We start from the raw sequence: 15608 nt of genomic DNA on the forward strand, positions 1-15608 counted from the left end.
TTAGTTCATGCAAACAATTTATTTTTGGCCAAATTTGTGATTTTGATGAATCAGAATCAGAATCAGAATGATCTTTATTGTCATTATACAGTGTATAACGAGGTTGGAGAAAATAGCCTATTATAAGCTTAGATTTGTTTTGTTAGTTTTTTCTTTTTGTTACAGTCGCATTCTTTCCGCATACTGCATCCAACAACTGTAAGAAATTTACTAATCCAGTGCTAATTTCAGTTTTTACGGTTTCTGGTTATAATAAATAATGTAATTTTGGTGATTTGTTTATGGAAACTTACAAATTTGGTGGTCATGTTTTCTTCTGGTTTGTCAGTCCTTTGAATGTTTTAAAGTACAGTTTCATTTCATGCTTGAGGTGATAAATATTGGGTCTCCTTTCAGGGCATGTGTATTTATGGATACAAAACTTTTTAAGATAGAGATTTAAAATAAATACATGACCTTTCTCCAGATCATCCAGATCAAAAAATCTTTTATTTAATTAATCTCGTTTCCATTTAACATATCAAAATATGTTCAGCATCCGTCCAGAGGAATATACTTAAATAAGTTCATAAATGCATAACTGTGTCTGTGCCACTATTATAGAATAGATGAGAATCAGAAAGTTTATTTTTATGGAGTTTTTAAAGTAGTTTGTTGGATAGATTAATAATTATAATTTCTAAAATGTACAAACTGTTTACAAAAACTGTTACAGTAAGTCCATATTTCCAATTAATGTTCACAAATTGATTTTTCTCATAGTATTTGCAGCGAGCAGTTTCTAGTTACACATCTGTTTATCCTACTACAAGTCAAAACATCATTAAGAAAATGTATGACCTCATTTAAGTGTACAAACATCAACCCTGGAGCAACTTTTTTTTTGAATTATGTATTTATTGATACAGCAGCAGAAACATCAGGCCCGCTCAGCCCCTGGAGAGAGGTTGGTGAGTTGACCTTCACACTCTGCAGTACATAAATACAGGCCCTCCTCACAGAGAACGTGTTGACTATCCCCAGTAGCAGAAATGGCAAACGGTGTAAAAACCAATAAAGGGGGGGAAACCGTGGTAGCTGCAAGGGTTTGGGGAAAATGGAAAGCCATCCTGTTGTCTTTGCAACTTTGGCGGCAACAAAAATACAAGTTGGACATGCTGGGGGGAGGGGGAGTGAAGTTGAAAAGTTGTTTTTCACTTTTAAAAAAGGCCTTAAGAGTTATCATTCATGTTATTTGTACCTGTTTTGTCCTATGGAAAGTCAAAATGTTTGCTGTGAAAAAGGCATAAATGGGACAATGGCTGTCGAGTAAAGCATGAACACTGGGAAGCAGTTGAACAATAGTCTTTTTGTCCATCAGGATATGGTTGGTGGTTCTGTATATGCATGGAATCATTCACGATAATGTGTTATTGTCCTGTAATGCAGAAACACAAAGATAACAAACTATATTTTTCCATCATGGTGACCACAGTCCCAGTGTCCAGCTTGACCTTTAACGTCAGGAGGAGCCACACTTCTGCACAGCTGTCTCTGAGGACGTCCCCGGGCCAACTGCTCCACCGACACCTTCATCAGGTCCTGGACTCAGTGCAACCACCGGGGCGTTTCCTCTGGACTCACGTCCCGTTCTCATTTCAGCTATAAGTGGAATAGAGAAGCCCATGTGAGTCAGTGACATGTACATAATACTCCTCTAATACCCCTAATCTCAGGGACATGCTTCATGACATAATGGTAAGACAGTCACAACCATGATGTGTGAGCAGGTTGATGTACAAAAAGTGTTGCCTGACATATAATGTCATAAAACTGGCTTTAAATAGTTTCATTCAAAATAAAGACTCATTGATGGGGCACAATTACTGTTTGACAAAACTTCGACATTTCCAACATTCAGCCGCTGATCATCCTTCAAAAGCCAAAATAGCTGCAGGGATTATACATCACAGCTGTCTGTTTACTCTTCAGAGTCTGTTTATTCTTTTAAACTGGTTTTTAAACTCTGAATTCCTTCTGTTTCTTTGCAGGAGTTGTAGTAGTGGTTGTTGTCATTGTCTTACCAATAGCACTACATGGTGTTATGATGGGCTTTTCCAGCTGCTCTCCTGCAGCGATGGAAGCCCGGATCCTCCTCACCACATAGATGCTAGCTGGGATGTAAGGCAAAAAAATGAGAGGATATACTGAGTAGAACAGCCTTGTGAAGATCTTTTGCATATAAGCAGGTTAACTTTGTATATCATAAACATGTGAATAAAGCTATTTGTACTATAGATGGATAGAAAAATACACATATGTAGATTCCAAGGGGAGTCATTAAATAAACACATTAAAGTAGCAGAGGACTATTATTCTATTCAAAATAATAGACATTTCCACCATAAACTGATAATATATATTTTTTTTTACAACAAAGCTCAAAGTGGTGCATAAAAAATCAACAATGCAGCACAACACAATGTAGGAAACACACTGTTTGGTATCCCCCCATGTTGAAACAAAACTTATTTACCCAACAGAGTTGGGTAAATAAGTTGGAAAAACAGCACCAAAGACTGAGTGTATCATTACGAATAAGTCCTCTAAATGATCTGTCCTCACATACCAGAGGTAGAAAAGAGATAAATGAATAGGACTGCACAGTCATGCATTCAAAATTTTACCTAAATATACAAGAATATTGTTATTGAAATACACCTACAGTTAAGTAAGAGTATTCGTTATGCAAAATGACCGATTTAAGTCTAATATATTTGATATTGTATTTTGATTATTGACGCATTAATGCATGTATCATCGATGCTGCAGCTAGTAAAGGTGGAGTTAATTTAAACTACTTTATGATGGCTTAATCAATAATAATACATCAAACATTCTCGATAATACTGTTAGCATCGCCTGCATTTGCATCAGTTCACACGACTGCGACATTACACAAGAAAACACAGCCACGTGATAGATAGGCGTAGGCGCGATTAACAAAATTTGTGATATATTCATCGAAAAAAACGACAAACAGATCTTACCTTTTATTAGCAGTCAGACCATCTTTGTTCCCTGTTTGAATCTCGAGGTGAGATAATGTCGTCTGTTGTCGGTAAACGCTGCTTCCTGTGTCCTGTAATATTTAATACCCGATGTGTTACAAAAGCACACAGCCAATCACGTACCGCGGATAATACCAGAGGCGGGACTTAAAGCCCCTCCTGCATTCTGATTGGCTGCGCTGTTACACAATGACGCATAACGTGATGTACATGAGATAGATCCATTTAAAAGAGGATTGAGATTAGTCTAACTACAGAAACAGATCAGCCCTTCCAGATTCATCGTTTAAACATATTGAGGATTATTTATTTTAAATTATTTCATGTTATTATTATTTATAGTATACTCTAATAATTCTTAGTCTGCTGTAGAGATGTAATTTCCAGATTAATTGTTAAAAACAAAATCTTGAGAATTGTTTATTTTCTATTACTATTAATTATAGTACACTGTTTGCATCATGTAGACAGTTTTTAACAGTGTAATGTGAAGATGTGCATGAGAGAAAAAAAGAAAGATAATTGAAAACCAAGATTTTAAAAATGAGTTAGTTAAAAAAAAAAAATACACTATGGCAGAGGGCTGCTATGGTGACAAGCTGGGGTCCAGCCTGCCCAAAGAGTCCCAAGATAAATCTGAGATGAGTAATGAGCAAGAAAAGAAAAAAGAAGTTTTTTGTGAAATATTTGATACTTTTTTAGGGTTTTTTTCCCACTGAGAGCGTTAAATTTTTGAGGGTATTGTATCTTTGGTGAAACTAAAAAAATTGTATAGACATCTGAAACATGACAAAGTACAGTTGGGAGTTAGAGGTTGGGAAAAGGTTAAATGTTATTTTGAAAAAAAACAAATAGGATTTTTTTCCCCAAAATTAAGCACATGCTTCAGATTAATGAAATTAAACATTACTTCTTCAAGTAAACACAAACCACAGTGATCCATGTAATAATTTATTTTTATTGCGATTTACAGAGCTTCATTTATCTTTGTCCAATCAGAACAACCAACACACTGATCAAGTATTCACGTGTTTTAATAAGCATTTACCATTTGGAATTGAAGCAGGGTTAACCTACCTGGAATAAACACTACGCAAATCTTTTTCACAATAAGAGTACAGCATTTTCTTCATACAGTTGCTTCTGTATATTCAATATATACACATAGATTTCATTTAACTTAAAACAGATTCACACAGAAAGACAAGCACAACAACTTCACACAGGAACCATTCTTTCATATTATTACAATATATTTTTTACAATAAAAAATAACGTTGCAATCACCAGGGAAACAAACGAAAGGTAGTTAGTGAGGAGTTAAAGGTGGTAAGGAATGATGAGAGCCGAGGTTGAGGGGAGGAAGTCTGAATTTGATCAGTGGAGGACGTTAAAGAGCTTTATGGAGGCAAATTTTAAAAAAAAAACCTACTGTAAAGATGTTGTTTTGTAAACAAAGAGGTGACTCAGTGTTACGTCCTTCCTCCCATTAAGCTGACTCAGTTTTTTTTTCACTGAACAAGACCTCACACAAAACACAAACATTCACTAGAGGGATCTAAGAGGACGGCTGGAGTGTCGCTGCTCAGGATTTAGTCCATCCTGATCTTCTGGTTGGTCATCCTGTAGATGATGCTGTCATATCCGGGGTCCATGTTCCACAGGTTGTAAGCGATTGCGATGACTGCGAGGGCCAGAGCGATCATCAGCCACAGCACGATGTTGAAGACCACAGCGTACTGGAAGTTGTACTTGTAGGCCAGATTGTACGGGCTTTCCGGGTTACTCTGCAAAAACATCAAGTATGAGATTTAAATCCTGAGAGGCGGGTGCATCCGTTGAAAAAGTGTCTAGACCAGAGGTGGGCAACCTGCGGCTCTTTAGCCCCTCTCTAGTGGCTTCCAGTGGCTTTCACACACACACACACACACACACACACACACACACACACACACACACACACACACACACACAATCATGGAAATTCATTTTTATTTTCACATTGTAATTAATTTATTCTCTATTCTAGGTCTAAATAAATGCTTGCATTTTCCACGTTTAGAAAACCGACTGAAGAATTGAATTAAACTTAACTAAAATTTGTGTCATACGTCTATGACCTGGCGCCTTTTCTTCTAAATTTTTGCCAAACCTCAATGACGGTGGCTTTTTCTCGAAGTTCCCTTCTACTACAAATCCAAAAGTCTCGGAGGAAAATAGAGAATTTAACAGTGTGTAAAAAGATTTGTTTGCTTTAACTGCCAACTCTAGAAAGTTAAAGAGCCAAATAATCATATCATTGTTGTAAAACATATTAATAAATACTTATTTAGACAAATAATGTCGATGGACTTATTTAGACTTAATAGGCTGTGTTACCTTGACTATAAGGCTCAAATATGTTTTGCGGCACCAGACAGGTTTTTAAAATTATTTTTGGTCAAAATGGCTCTTTTGATTTAAAAGGTTGCTGACCCCAGGTCTAGACTGAGAGAATTTGGGCTGAAGAGCTTAATAAGATTTGTTAAAACGCCTGCACAACAGCTTTTCTTAAATAAAAACATTTTGTGTTGGACGTCATATGGGGAGAAAAAGGCAACTCATTATTATCATCAAAGCCCAAAGCTTCTGGATTACTGGACACAAAGTAAAATCTTTATGGAAAAGCTATTTAAAGTGACATTTCTATTCAGTTTTGAGACATTTGTTTTGAGACCAGACACTGTAAAGAGATTTGTAAATAAATAAATGTTTAATATTATGTTGATAGCGAGTAAGAAGGCTCTTACGAGAAAATGGAAAAGTTTAAAAGCTGCTGGACATCTTCGGCTGTACATTTATCCTCATTAAAGATCAGACTTCACTTGATCTAAGAAAACATATTTAAAATATCACTTCCCATAACTTTTCATTGAGCTATTAAAGTGTTCATAGTTTATTTGTGATTCTATTGTTTCTTTTCTTTCGGAGTAGAGACCTTTCTTCAAATTGATATTGTTATGGATTTAAAAATGTCTTTAGTCTTTAATTATTTTTTTGTTGTTTGTTTTTGCTTTTTTTACCCCTTTTTTTTGTTTGTATTATCTGATTGTTTCTTCTCTTCAGAAAAACATACTGTTGCCGTTGCCTGAACGATTTAGCAAGATACACTTCTAATTATTTTTTTATTTTATTTTACCTCTTTCCCACTTCATTGTAAGAAAAAAACAGAAAAACGATGAAGGTCCACTGTGCTGTATGATGTGCAACAATTCTGATTCCAATAAAAAATAAAAAAAAATCTGGACCATCTTTTACTAAAGGCTGCTGATGAGAGTCAGAGGACAACGTACTTCGCTTTTCAAGATACTGCTATCGTCTATATTTATATGTTTATCTTTGTTATTATTATTATTGCTTATTTAACCTTTTTCTTTCCATTTTCTTTTATAAAACTATAATTATCACTTAAATCATTTTTTAAAGGCATATTTTATCTCTGCATGTTATCTTATATCAAATGTCCTTTTTATGCTGCATGTATGTGCGGGAGTCTGACTGATTAAACCTTTTAACTGTATATACACAATGGATCTGTTTTGTAACACTGTGAGCCTTGTGCTCTTAAAATAATAAAAATATGTTCTAAAAAAAACTGTCTGAGTGCCAGACCTCTAACCTTTTCATCTCCACCGCAGTGTGTGCATCGAGCACACAACAGGATGTGAGTGTGATAGAGGGAGGGCAACATCTAATAAGACGCATTAACAGGACTATTAGGACTCACCCCTGCACGCTCTCACCCCCTTACCCATTTTTATTAGAGTGGCTGATCAAAGCATTCTTCGGTTCCAGACCTGAGTCATAAAAACCAAACAGCACGGACTGGAACTGGGTTTATACTTCACATAAGGGGTTAACAACAGTCCCACCATAAATTCCAAAAGCACTGATTTTTATTTCAGCGCAAGATTTCACCCGCCGGTGCATCAATACACCACTAGATACATGAATTTTACATGATACGGCCGTACTGTACATTATTTATATTCCACGGCAGATATTTTGACTTAGAAAAGCACAAGTCAAACAAATTTATTAACGATGACTCAGCTCTTTCATATGTCCCAGTGAGCCATGACCGTCAGCCAGCATGTGCAATGCCAGGAAACAAAGCTCACCCAAATGAAATGCAGCCGTTTTTTATGTTGACCCTTTGAAACCTGAACCAAATGGCTTGATTTTTTTCATCAACCAAACAAAAAAAGTTACCCAAAGAGCAACTAAACAAGAAATGACCAAAAAAATTGTAAACATTTACAAAAAATAACCTGAAAATTTGTATATTAAAAAAAGAGCAAAAAACAAGGAAGCAACCTGGAAAAAATGCTATAAAGAGATGCTTCTAAAATGTGCTGCCCTGCGTCTGCTGGAATTACAAAAATTGTCTGTAGTGGCCGCCTGATAGAAATCTGCACTCTACTGAGTCCTTTTTTTCTGTTTGTTGTGTCTGGTTTAGAGATGCACTGATCAACTTAACTTGCAATTTTGTGCTGTTGAAATGTATCAGACTGTACTAAGAGGTGTTTCTAATACTCAGCTAACTAATTTAGAACGCACTGCAGATTATATTTGCTGCCTTAATCTTTTTTTTTCTGTTGACATTAAAATTAAATTTGGCAAACAGTTAATAAGACTTACAATCTGTTTGGACTGCAGGATCGAACGGGACTTCCTGGTCAAAGGAGCCTCAAAGGTCTTGACTGTGACAACCTCCACCACAGCGCTGTTGCCATAGAGACCATAAACATCTTCTGCAAACTACAATGAAAAAGACACAAATATACAGATGTTAAATTCTTTAAAACAAAAAAAAAAAACGCAATTAGATTCTGTAAATAACAGCCTATTAAAAGCTTCTCCTTACTTTCTGCAGAACAGAGGTGAGAATGGCCGTGGCATCACGGTACTGAGGAGAGTCTTGGCCGTAGAGCCTGCTGAGCTCCTCCAGGCCCGACAGCTCCAAGGAGTACAGGTCAGGAGAGTGGTCCTTCGCCAAGTGTCTGTGTCTCTGCAGCTACAAGAGGAAGGGCAAAAGACACGTGAGCCAAAATACAAAAATGATCCTCATTTTCAGCCTGACCTCAGCTAACCAAGGAGGACTTACCAGAGCTGTGATGTCATGCAGGACTTGGACCTCAGACAGGAAGAGCAAATCAGCCTAGACAGCAGAAACAGTGGGGAGGTAAGAAAGAGAAAAACAGGTTCTTGAAAAATGTTCATTCAAGTTGAAACCAGAATTGCCATCGAACCAAACCAAATTCTGATCAGTTCATACCTGACTCAAAGTGGACATTTGTGCCAAATTTCAAGAAACTGTTTAAACGGTGTTCTTGAGAAATCGAGAATGATATGGATGCAAGGTCACAGTGACTTGACTTGAGCACCAAAATCTTGTTAGTTCATTTTTGAGTCCAACTGGACTTTTGTGTCAAATTTAAAGAAATTTCCGCTAGACAATCTTGAGATATGGTGTTCAAAAGAATGGGACAGACAGACGGCGGATAACCCAAATATATAATCCGTCCGACCTCGGCTATTGCCGATACAGAGGCTTAAAAATCAGTCTAAATCAGGTAAAATTGGTCACTGAACTCCCAGAAATCCGAGGTTTGATGATGCCATAAGTTATTTTTCAAGAGCACCATCAAAATATTGTGAATATTGTTTGCTAACTGCATGAGAATATTCATTTTAACATCCTATTTTGGAGGTAGAGCAGTGATGACAGTATATACAATGTGGCCTCTTCAAATTCAAACCAGCAATTTTATCATGCTGGCCGTCACAAGTTTGCCTTTAAAACAAACATCAGTAAAATGATGGTGGTTGCGTGGGAACAGGGCCATAACTTGACAATATGAGACCCACAAAGCCAGTACATTCTTGTGTGGACACGCTGTGGCTGTTTGAAACTGACCTCTGCATTCCTGCTGAGCGAGTTGAGCGGCAGAGAAGCCAGCACGGAGCCGTCCTGAGACAGACGGGCACGGATCTGCTGCAAGGTGACTGGTAGGTCCTCAAACACAGCATTGGCTTTACCCAGCATATACAGCCTCTGAGAACGACAACAAACAGATTTTTAACAAAAACATATCAGTCTCTTAAGAGTGATGTCACAGTTGGCAGGTGTGTCCTGTTCTGTCTCAGTATATTTTCGTTACCTCCTCACTGGGGGCCAGCTGCAGCACCACAGGGGTGTCCTCAGCAAACAGAGAGTGCACCGTCTCTGCAACGCTGTCCAAGGTGAAGGGTACCGGCTGCAGAGAAGAAAAAGAACCACGGATTTAATAATTACACAGAACACTTCAGTTTTATATCTGATGTACAAAACACCATCATAAAGCCACAGTCCAGTCTGACTCACGTTCTCCAGGGGGAAAGACGCCACACTCTGAGGCAGAGCCAGGCTGTCCACTCCTCTCACCACCACCAGTACATTAGCCCGGGGACGCTGGAACAACGGACCGGCCTGAAGACCGGGCCAGGACAGATCCTGTACAAATTAACACACACTGTAAGGGGTAGGCCAGCAGGATCACACGCATACACCTGCAATAACTGATTTTTTCGGGGGGGGGGGGAGCAGAAAAAAGTTGTCAACAGGCGTATCATCAATATAAAAGAATAAATAAAGCTCCCATGAAAATTTATTCGATTACCTCCACACGTGTAAACAGACATGTTTGAGGAAGAGCTAATGCCCAAAACGTCACACGTGACGTTTTATCTTTCACAGCTATTTCTGCTTGGTCCAGCACCTAGTTTAAAACACCTCTGGATGTGCTCGCTGCTTGAACTTTTCTCAACTATAATATCATCATCTTTTAAGTTGCTATGATAAACATGTAAGCAAACATAAGCTTTTCTGCAGTTACAGAAAAGCATTATGAATTATTTAGAGTCGTGTTTCTGACCACAATTACCTCTCTTCTAGCTCTGATTTGGTCTCCAAAAAATCCTGACATATCTTTTTCTTTAGATGCTAAATGCTTCTGTATTTTTTTAGCTGGTTACTTACTGTGTCTCACTGAGCAAGAAGTGTACAGTAGCATTTTAGAGCTTTTCAGCTGACAAAAATTTTAAAAAACAATAAGGTGAGAGTAAACCAAAGCGGTACGGTAAACAGTAAAGCTAAAAAATGACCTGAAATACATTCATGAGGCACACAGACATTATTTAAAGAAATATCTGTTATAGGCCAACCCTAAAGACAATTAAAAAGCACCTCTTGAACGGAGAAGCCCATGGTTAAAGCCACCAGGTCAGGGATCTTCTCTCCAGAGACGGGCCAGTCTCCTTTCTTAAAGGACACAAACTCTGGAGACTGCAGCACCGTTAAACTGTCTCCATGAACACCTGTGGGGAAAATGAGAGAAATAACACAAACTTTCCTTTAAGGGTCCTGGTAATGGATAATGGTAATGGTATTGTGTAATACTATATAACAAGAAACCAAGATATTTTCCAAGACAGTTATCATACCGTAAAAACCTCATACCCATGCAAGCCTACTTCATTTTGTGAACGTTTGCACATCTTCTGGTCAATATCTTGCAAATTCCTGCACACAATGTGCAATATTGAAAAAAAAACGACTCTTTTATTTAAAAAAAGATATACTGTACTATAGTATTTTTGCATAATTTTTATTGTATTTTTTTCTAGTCTGCATTTTCTTCTTGAGTTTTGCAGTACTCTGCTGTCTGTCATTGACAATCCATCCCATCCCCTTCATTACTCTATTCAGAGACGCCGCAGCTCGTTTTCTAACAGACTCCCGACTCTTTAACAGAGCCCCTCTATGTGGCAGGTGAACTCAACATCTGTACTGGACTCACTGATCATTGTCTCTGTTGCACATCTGCATTTGCACATTTGCTATGTTAGCACATCCATCTTCACTTTTTGCCCATTTTTTCTTTATTATTGCTTTTCTGAATCTTTTTGGCTTTTTTGTTTGTTCTCTGTACATACTGAGGTATCTTTATTTAGGGTCCGAGCACCGAAAGATGCAAGGACCCTATTGAAACTGAAGGAATTACTATTATTATTATATAATTTTTCTTATTTGAACAAATAACACACATTTTTGAGGGCTTAAACATGCTCAAAAAGTCACAAAATGTTTAAATTTAAATCTTATAAAAAAATGCCTCAAGATTGCCACCTAACAGACTTCAACAAAGGAGCCCCTGTGGTACAATTCACCTAAACATACATAAATTGGGAGGAGTATTGAGCATTACAGGACAAACAAAAAAGTCTCTTGGAGCCATACTCTAAACCCAACAGGACGTCCACCATTTTCAATTGAAAAACAATTTTCTACAATTGTTTGCAGTTTTTCTGATCCAAATACTCCTACAGCTTTGGCCGGATTGACTTCAAATTTTGAAAATCCTATCTTCAGGTGGGCGAGACCCTAATATTATTATTGTTACTGTATATATATATATATATATATATATATATATATATATATATATATATATATATTTATTCTATTTATTCTATCTTAAATGCCTTCCTTTGTATTTAAATTTGCATTATTTTACCTTTTTAACAAAGACTGTATTCAGTTGCTCTCTTATTTGCTGCTGTAACAAAACAATTTCCCCCATGGGATTAATAAAGTATATCTATTCTACTTGCTTTTTTAAAAATTTTCCTTCACTATGTTTATTGTTGTGAATCAAAACACCAGGGTAAATTACATGTATGTGATAAACTACTTGTCAATAAACCTGATTTAAATGACTCTCTTCTCCTCTTCAGCTGCTGTTTTGCAATAAAAGAAAGTAGTCTCTGTTTAATGAGAAGCTGTGACACATCTGTTAATGTGGTGTTATGACTGACTTTCACTGATATGTTACTTATACATGACAGAAAGCATATTTTTTCTCCACAGGCTGACTGGACCTCACGGGTCAGAGTAAAGACATCAGTCCTGCAGTATTATCATCACAGCTCAGAGACATAAACTCGTGACTCCTGATGATGAATGTTAAAGAGGAACCGTCCGTTTACAGCCTGTCACATGACTGCTCGGTCCTGAGTAAATCAGCAACCAGAAACAAGGAAGCACATAAATGTATGTTTCTGTCTTTCTTAACATGAGCATTTTGTGAACATTTCCAACAAGAAATGCATGAATGTCCTCACTTTTAGCGTTTACAGCCTGCTAACGCTTTAAATATTAGCAACAGGCTAACAGTATGGTGTTCAGTTTTTAAAACGCGTGTTAAAATCACACGTAGATGTTAAAACCCACTGCTTAAAAGTACAGCATTATTATATGACACGTTTCCATTCATTTAAACGAGACTCTTACACCAAACATACGGTTTAATAAGGAGCTAAACGGCGACGCTAACGATGTTTCAAGCTAACGTTAGGTTGTCATTTACAAGTACGGTGGATAGATACGATTATAACGTCATATTAATGTGTAAAATTATCTCAAAAATGGTGGAACATGATTATCTGTCGATGCACATTTCTCACCGGTGGAGACAAGGCAGCAGAGGGCAAACACGGCGGAGAAAACAGCCTCCATCCTTCGACAGTTTGTCAGCGACATCTTTCTCCTCACTGCAGCACAGATCAGCTGACCTGACGTCACCGCGCCGCACAGCACCACGGGAGAATATCTGTCAGAGGAGTAGCGCAGAGTACTCCAAATACTGACAGTACATAAAGTACATGCATGTAGACATTATATATACAGTGCAGCGGCTCAGGTTTATCATTGACAGTGATGTGTACATATTTGTTTTTGTTTGTTTGTTTTTTAACTTTTACTTTTAAACATTATTATAACTAGACACTTTTATTTATTTTATTTCAGACACTTTGTGTTTTATTTCAGGCACTTTGTATTTTATTTCAGACACTTTGTATTTTATTTCAGACACTTTGTATTTTATTTTGTTTCAGGCACTTTGTATTTTATTTTATTTCAGACACTTTGTATTTTATTTTATTTCAGACACTTTGTATTTTATTTTTATTTTATTTTCACTTATTTGCTCCGTTGTTGTATTCTTTTTTGCTACTGTATTTCTGGAGCAATCTGGCACAAGAATCTCCTTTGGGATTTATAAAATTCTGTTTTATCTTGCCTTATAAATTAAACAGTAAAATATAACACACACGCACACATACACACACATATATTATTTATCCAATGTTAACTGTTTGTCAGACTGATGGCTTTGGGTAAGAATGCATTGTTCAGATTACTGTTATGTCATTTCTTCCTGAAGTTGATCCTTAATTTTGAAAAAATCTAATTGCTTCACTAAAACTTAGTAAAAAAAAATCCAATTTCATTTTAAACAGATGTTTTTATACAATGCATTTAAGTATTTTGATTGTGCTACAATTCTATTCAGTTCTATTTTTTCTAATTTATTTATTATTGACTATGTACTTTTGTTTGTTCATTTTCTATAGCTACTTTTATTTTCAGATTTTAATGATATAACACTGATATTTTTTGTATTTTACATTAATTTTTATTGGTATGTAATCATTTTTTAAATTTATTTTTATACGTCTGTTTTATGAGGTTACTTTGATTTTTAGATTTCTATTGACTTTTGTACTTTTGACAATAGATTGATGCTTTTTGTTAACATGTTCTCTGATCTGTAATGTTGTGTGTCTACTAAAGGTTAATAATGCAAAAACAACAAAAAAAAACCACCATGAACCGCACAGTAACAAACATATATTTGCTGCTATTCGGCTACATTTTACTGACAAATAGGAGAAACATTTCACAGCAGAGTGGGTGATGATGACGCAGGGTAATCCTCACAGAAACGTATGGCCTTTTTTCACCTTCATGATGTCCATTTATGAAGCCATCATATCTGTTGATGTCCTATAATTACATCCTGCTGTTCAGTAAAGAGGGATGTTAGTCAGAGAGGAGCTCTTCGGGCTGAGTGTGACCCTCCTGCACCTCCTGCCTCAGGATGTGACTCTCTGACTTCACTGTTTGGGCTGAGAAACTCAGGTCTGTGAGCCTGCACCCATTTTTTTCCTGCATCTGAATTATCTGCCTGACAGCCTCTTGCCACTCCGTAACCTTCACCTGGATGTGTGAGATGGGCCGAAACTGCAGCCAACAACTCACCAAAGCTCTCTGACCTGTGCTGCTAAATAAAACCAGCATTCTTAGTCGTGTTTTTAAAAGAAATCTTAAGATTGTGTCAGAGCCTGATGATGATTTGATGATGGTCTGCGTTTTCCTCAGAGGATTTCTCCAGGGGGTTTATTCATGTCTCAAGAGACTGGATTGTCCATGTCCTTCTCTAAAAGCTCTATTGTCAGCTTGTGGATCAGCTAACCCCTCCTCTGAATTTTGGCCTGATCCTTTGGCGGCCTGCCAGGGATCTGTTTGCACCCACTGTGCAGAGATAGGGCAGCCGGGTGTTAAGTTCGGAGTCTATCTGCCCTTTACTTCAGTTTTGTTGAGGCTCGTGATGCTGACGCACTCAGCTGCTCGTTTAATGGATTCTGCAGAGACTGATGGCTTTTTATCTACGGCTCCTTACTGATTGGACACATTCATGTGAGCAAAGATAAAACACTGATTTTTTAAAATTCAAAGCATATTTAGGATGTAATGCAGGCCACTGCTGGATTAGCCCAATAGGGATCCTCAAATCAGGCGTGGGTGTAGACTGCTTTGTATAGGGGGTCAGTGAGAGATGTTAGTGGGTAATACTTGAATGAGTCCATCTATAGGGGTTTATGCTGAGCTGTTTCGTGTTTTTAACAAAAGCTTTTCAAAAAACAACCTCAATTTGGTGCCTTTTTATGCACTGTGGTTGTGAAACTCAACTTACAGCCTGCAGGCCAAATCTGGCCCCCCATCGTGTGCCTGGTGCCCCCCCCCCCACACCATTTTCTAATTCACAAAAAGTAAAATAAAATAAAGATGTTCACACTGTGGACTCTTTTTGTATGTTATGTATACATAAGGTGCCAGAGTGAATAAAACAGCATCAAAATAGAGCTTGTTTATCAAAATAAGTGTCAGTGGTGGATCCGCCGCACCTCCAACAGAGGTCCAGGCTAAGCCCCTACTGTCCTAAAATCAGGGAAATGTCCCAAAATCCTAAAAATGTCCTAAATTTGTAAAAATGTCCTGAAATCCCAGAAAAAAAATTGGGGGCTAAAGACGCCAATGTTTGGATATATATATATAAATACTGTATGTGTGTGTGTGTGTGTGTGTGTGTGTGTGTGTGTGTGTGTGTGTGTGTGTGTGCGTAGAAGCCACAACTTCTAACAAGTTTGCTTTAACAAATAAGTAAATTAAAAACATTTAAGATTTTTTTTTTAAATTAAATATTAATTACAATTTTGTTAAAATGGCATAACATTTGGTGAAGAGTGCATTATGACTTTTATTTCTGTCTTAATTGGGGACTTGCAGGCAAGGACTTGAGATTTACTTCTGATTTGCAAAGCAATGACTTCATCCCACATCTGCTAAAAAGG

The 15608-nt window shown here is 37.2% G+C and overlaps 1 protein-coding gene and 1 long non-coding RNA gene across 2 annotated transcripts; both read right to left on the reverse strand.

Annotated features, from left to right (window-relative positions):
* Positions 1-470: 470 nt before the first annotated feature.
* LOC121948900 (uncharacterized) lies at positions 471-3185 on the reverse strand. Its single transcript, XR_006106192.2, has 3 exons — positions 3030-3185; positions 2064-2153; positions 471-1641 (listed from the first exon to the last, which is right to left on the reverse strand). It is a non-coding gene; the product is annotated as an uncharacterized LOC121948900 (long non-coding RNA).
* An 803-nt stretch (positions 3186-3988) lies between these two features.
* On the reverse strand, positions 3989-12750 carry atp6ap2 (ATPase H+ transporting accessory protein 2). The gene is made up of 9 exons (XM_042494593.2): positions 12597-12750; positions 10318-10448; positions 9457-9585; positions 9254-9349; positions 9010-9147; positions 8197-8250; positions 7957-8106; positions 7731-7850; positions 3989-4837 (listed from the first exon to the last, which is right to left on the reverse strand). Exons 1-9 carry the CDS (start codon positions 12670-12672, stop codon positions 4643-4645), a joined length of 1089 nt encoding a protein of 362 aa, XP_042350527.2. The 5' UTR covers positions 12673-12750; the 3' UTR covers positions 3989-4642.
* Positions 12751-15608: the final 2858 nt, after the last annotated feature.

This window comes from Plectropomus leopardus, chromosome 10 (assembly GCF_026936395.1).
Source record: "Plectropomus leopardus strain MGB_pleo_1.0 chromosome 10, ASM2693639v1, whole genome shotgun sequence".
Lineage (NCBI taxonomy): Eukaryota > Metazoa > Chordata > Actinopteri > Perciformes > Serranidae > Plectropomus > Plectropomus leopardus.

What these genes read in the sequence shown, in the direction of transcription:
- atp6ap2 (XM_042494593.2), bottom strand. Translation starts at nt 12,672, where the DNA reads ATGTCGCTGACAAACTGTCGAAGGATGGAGGCTGTTTTCTCCGCCGTG. An exon ending in CGCTCAGCAGGAATGCAGAG is followed by an intron (nt 8,251 to 9,009) that starts GTCAGTTTCAAA and finishes TCTGCTGTCTAG; the next exon opens with GCTGATTTGCTCTTCCTGTC. An exon ending in TCACCTCTGTTCTGCAGAAA is followed by an intron (nt 7,851 to 7,956) that starts GTAAGGAGAAGC and finishes TTTTCATTGTAG; the next exon opens with TTTGCAGAAGATGTTTATGG.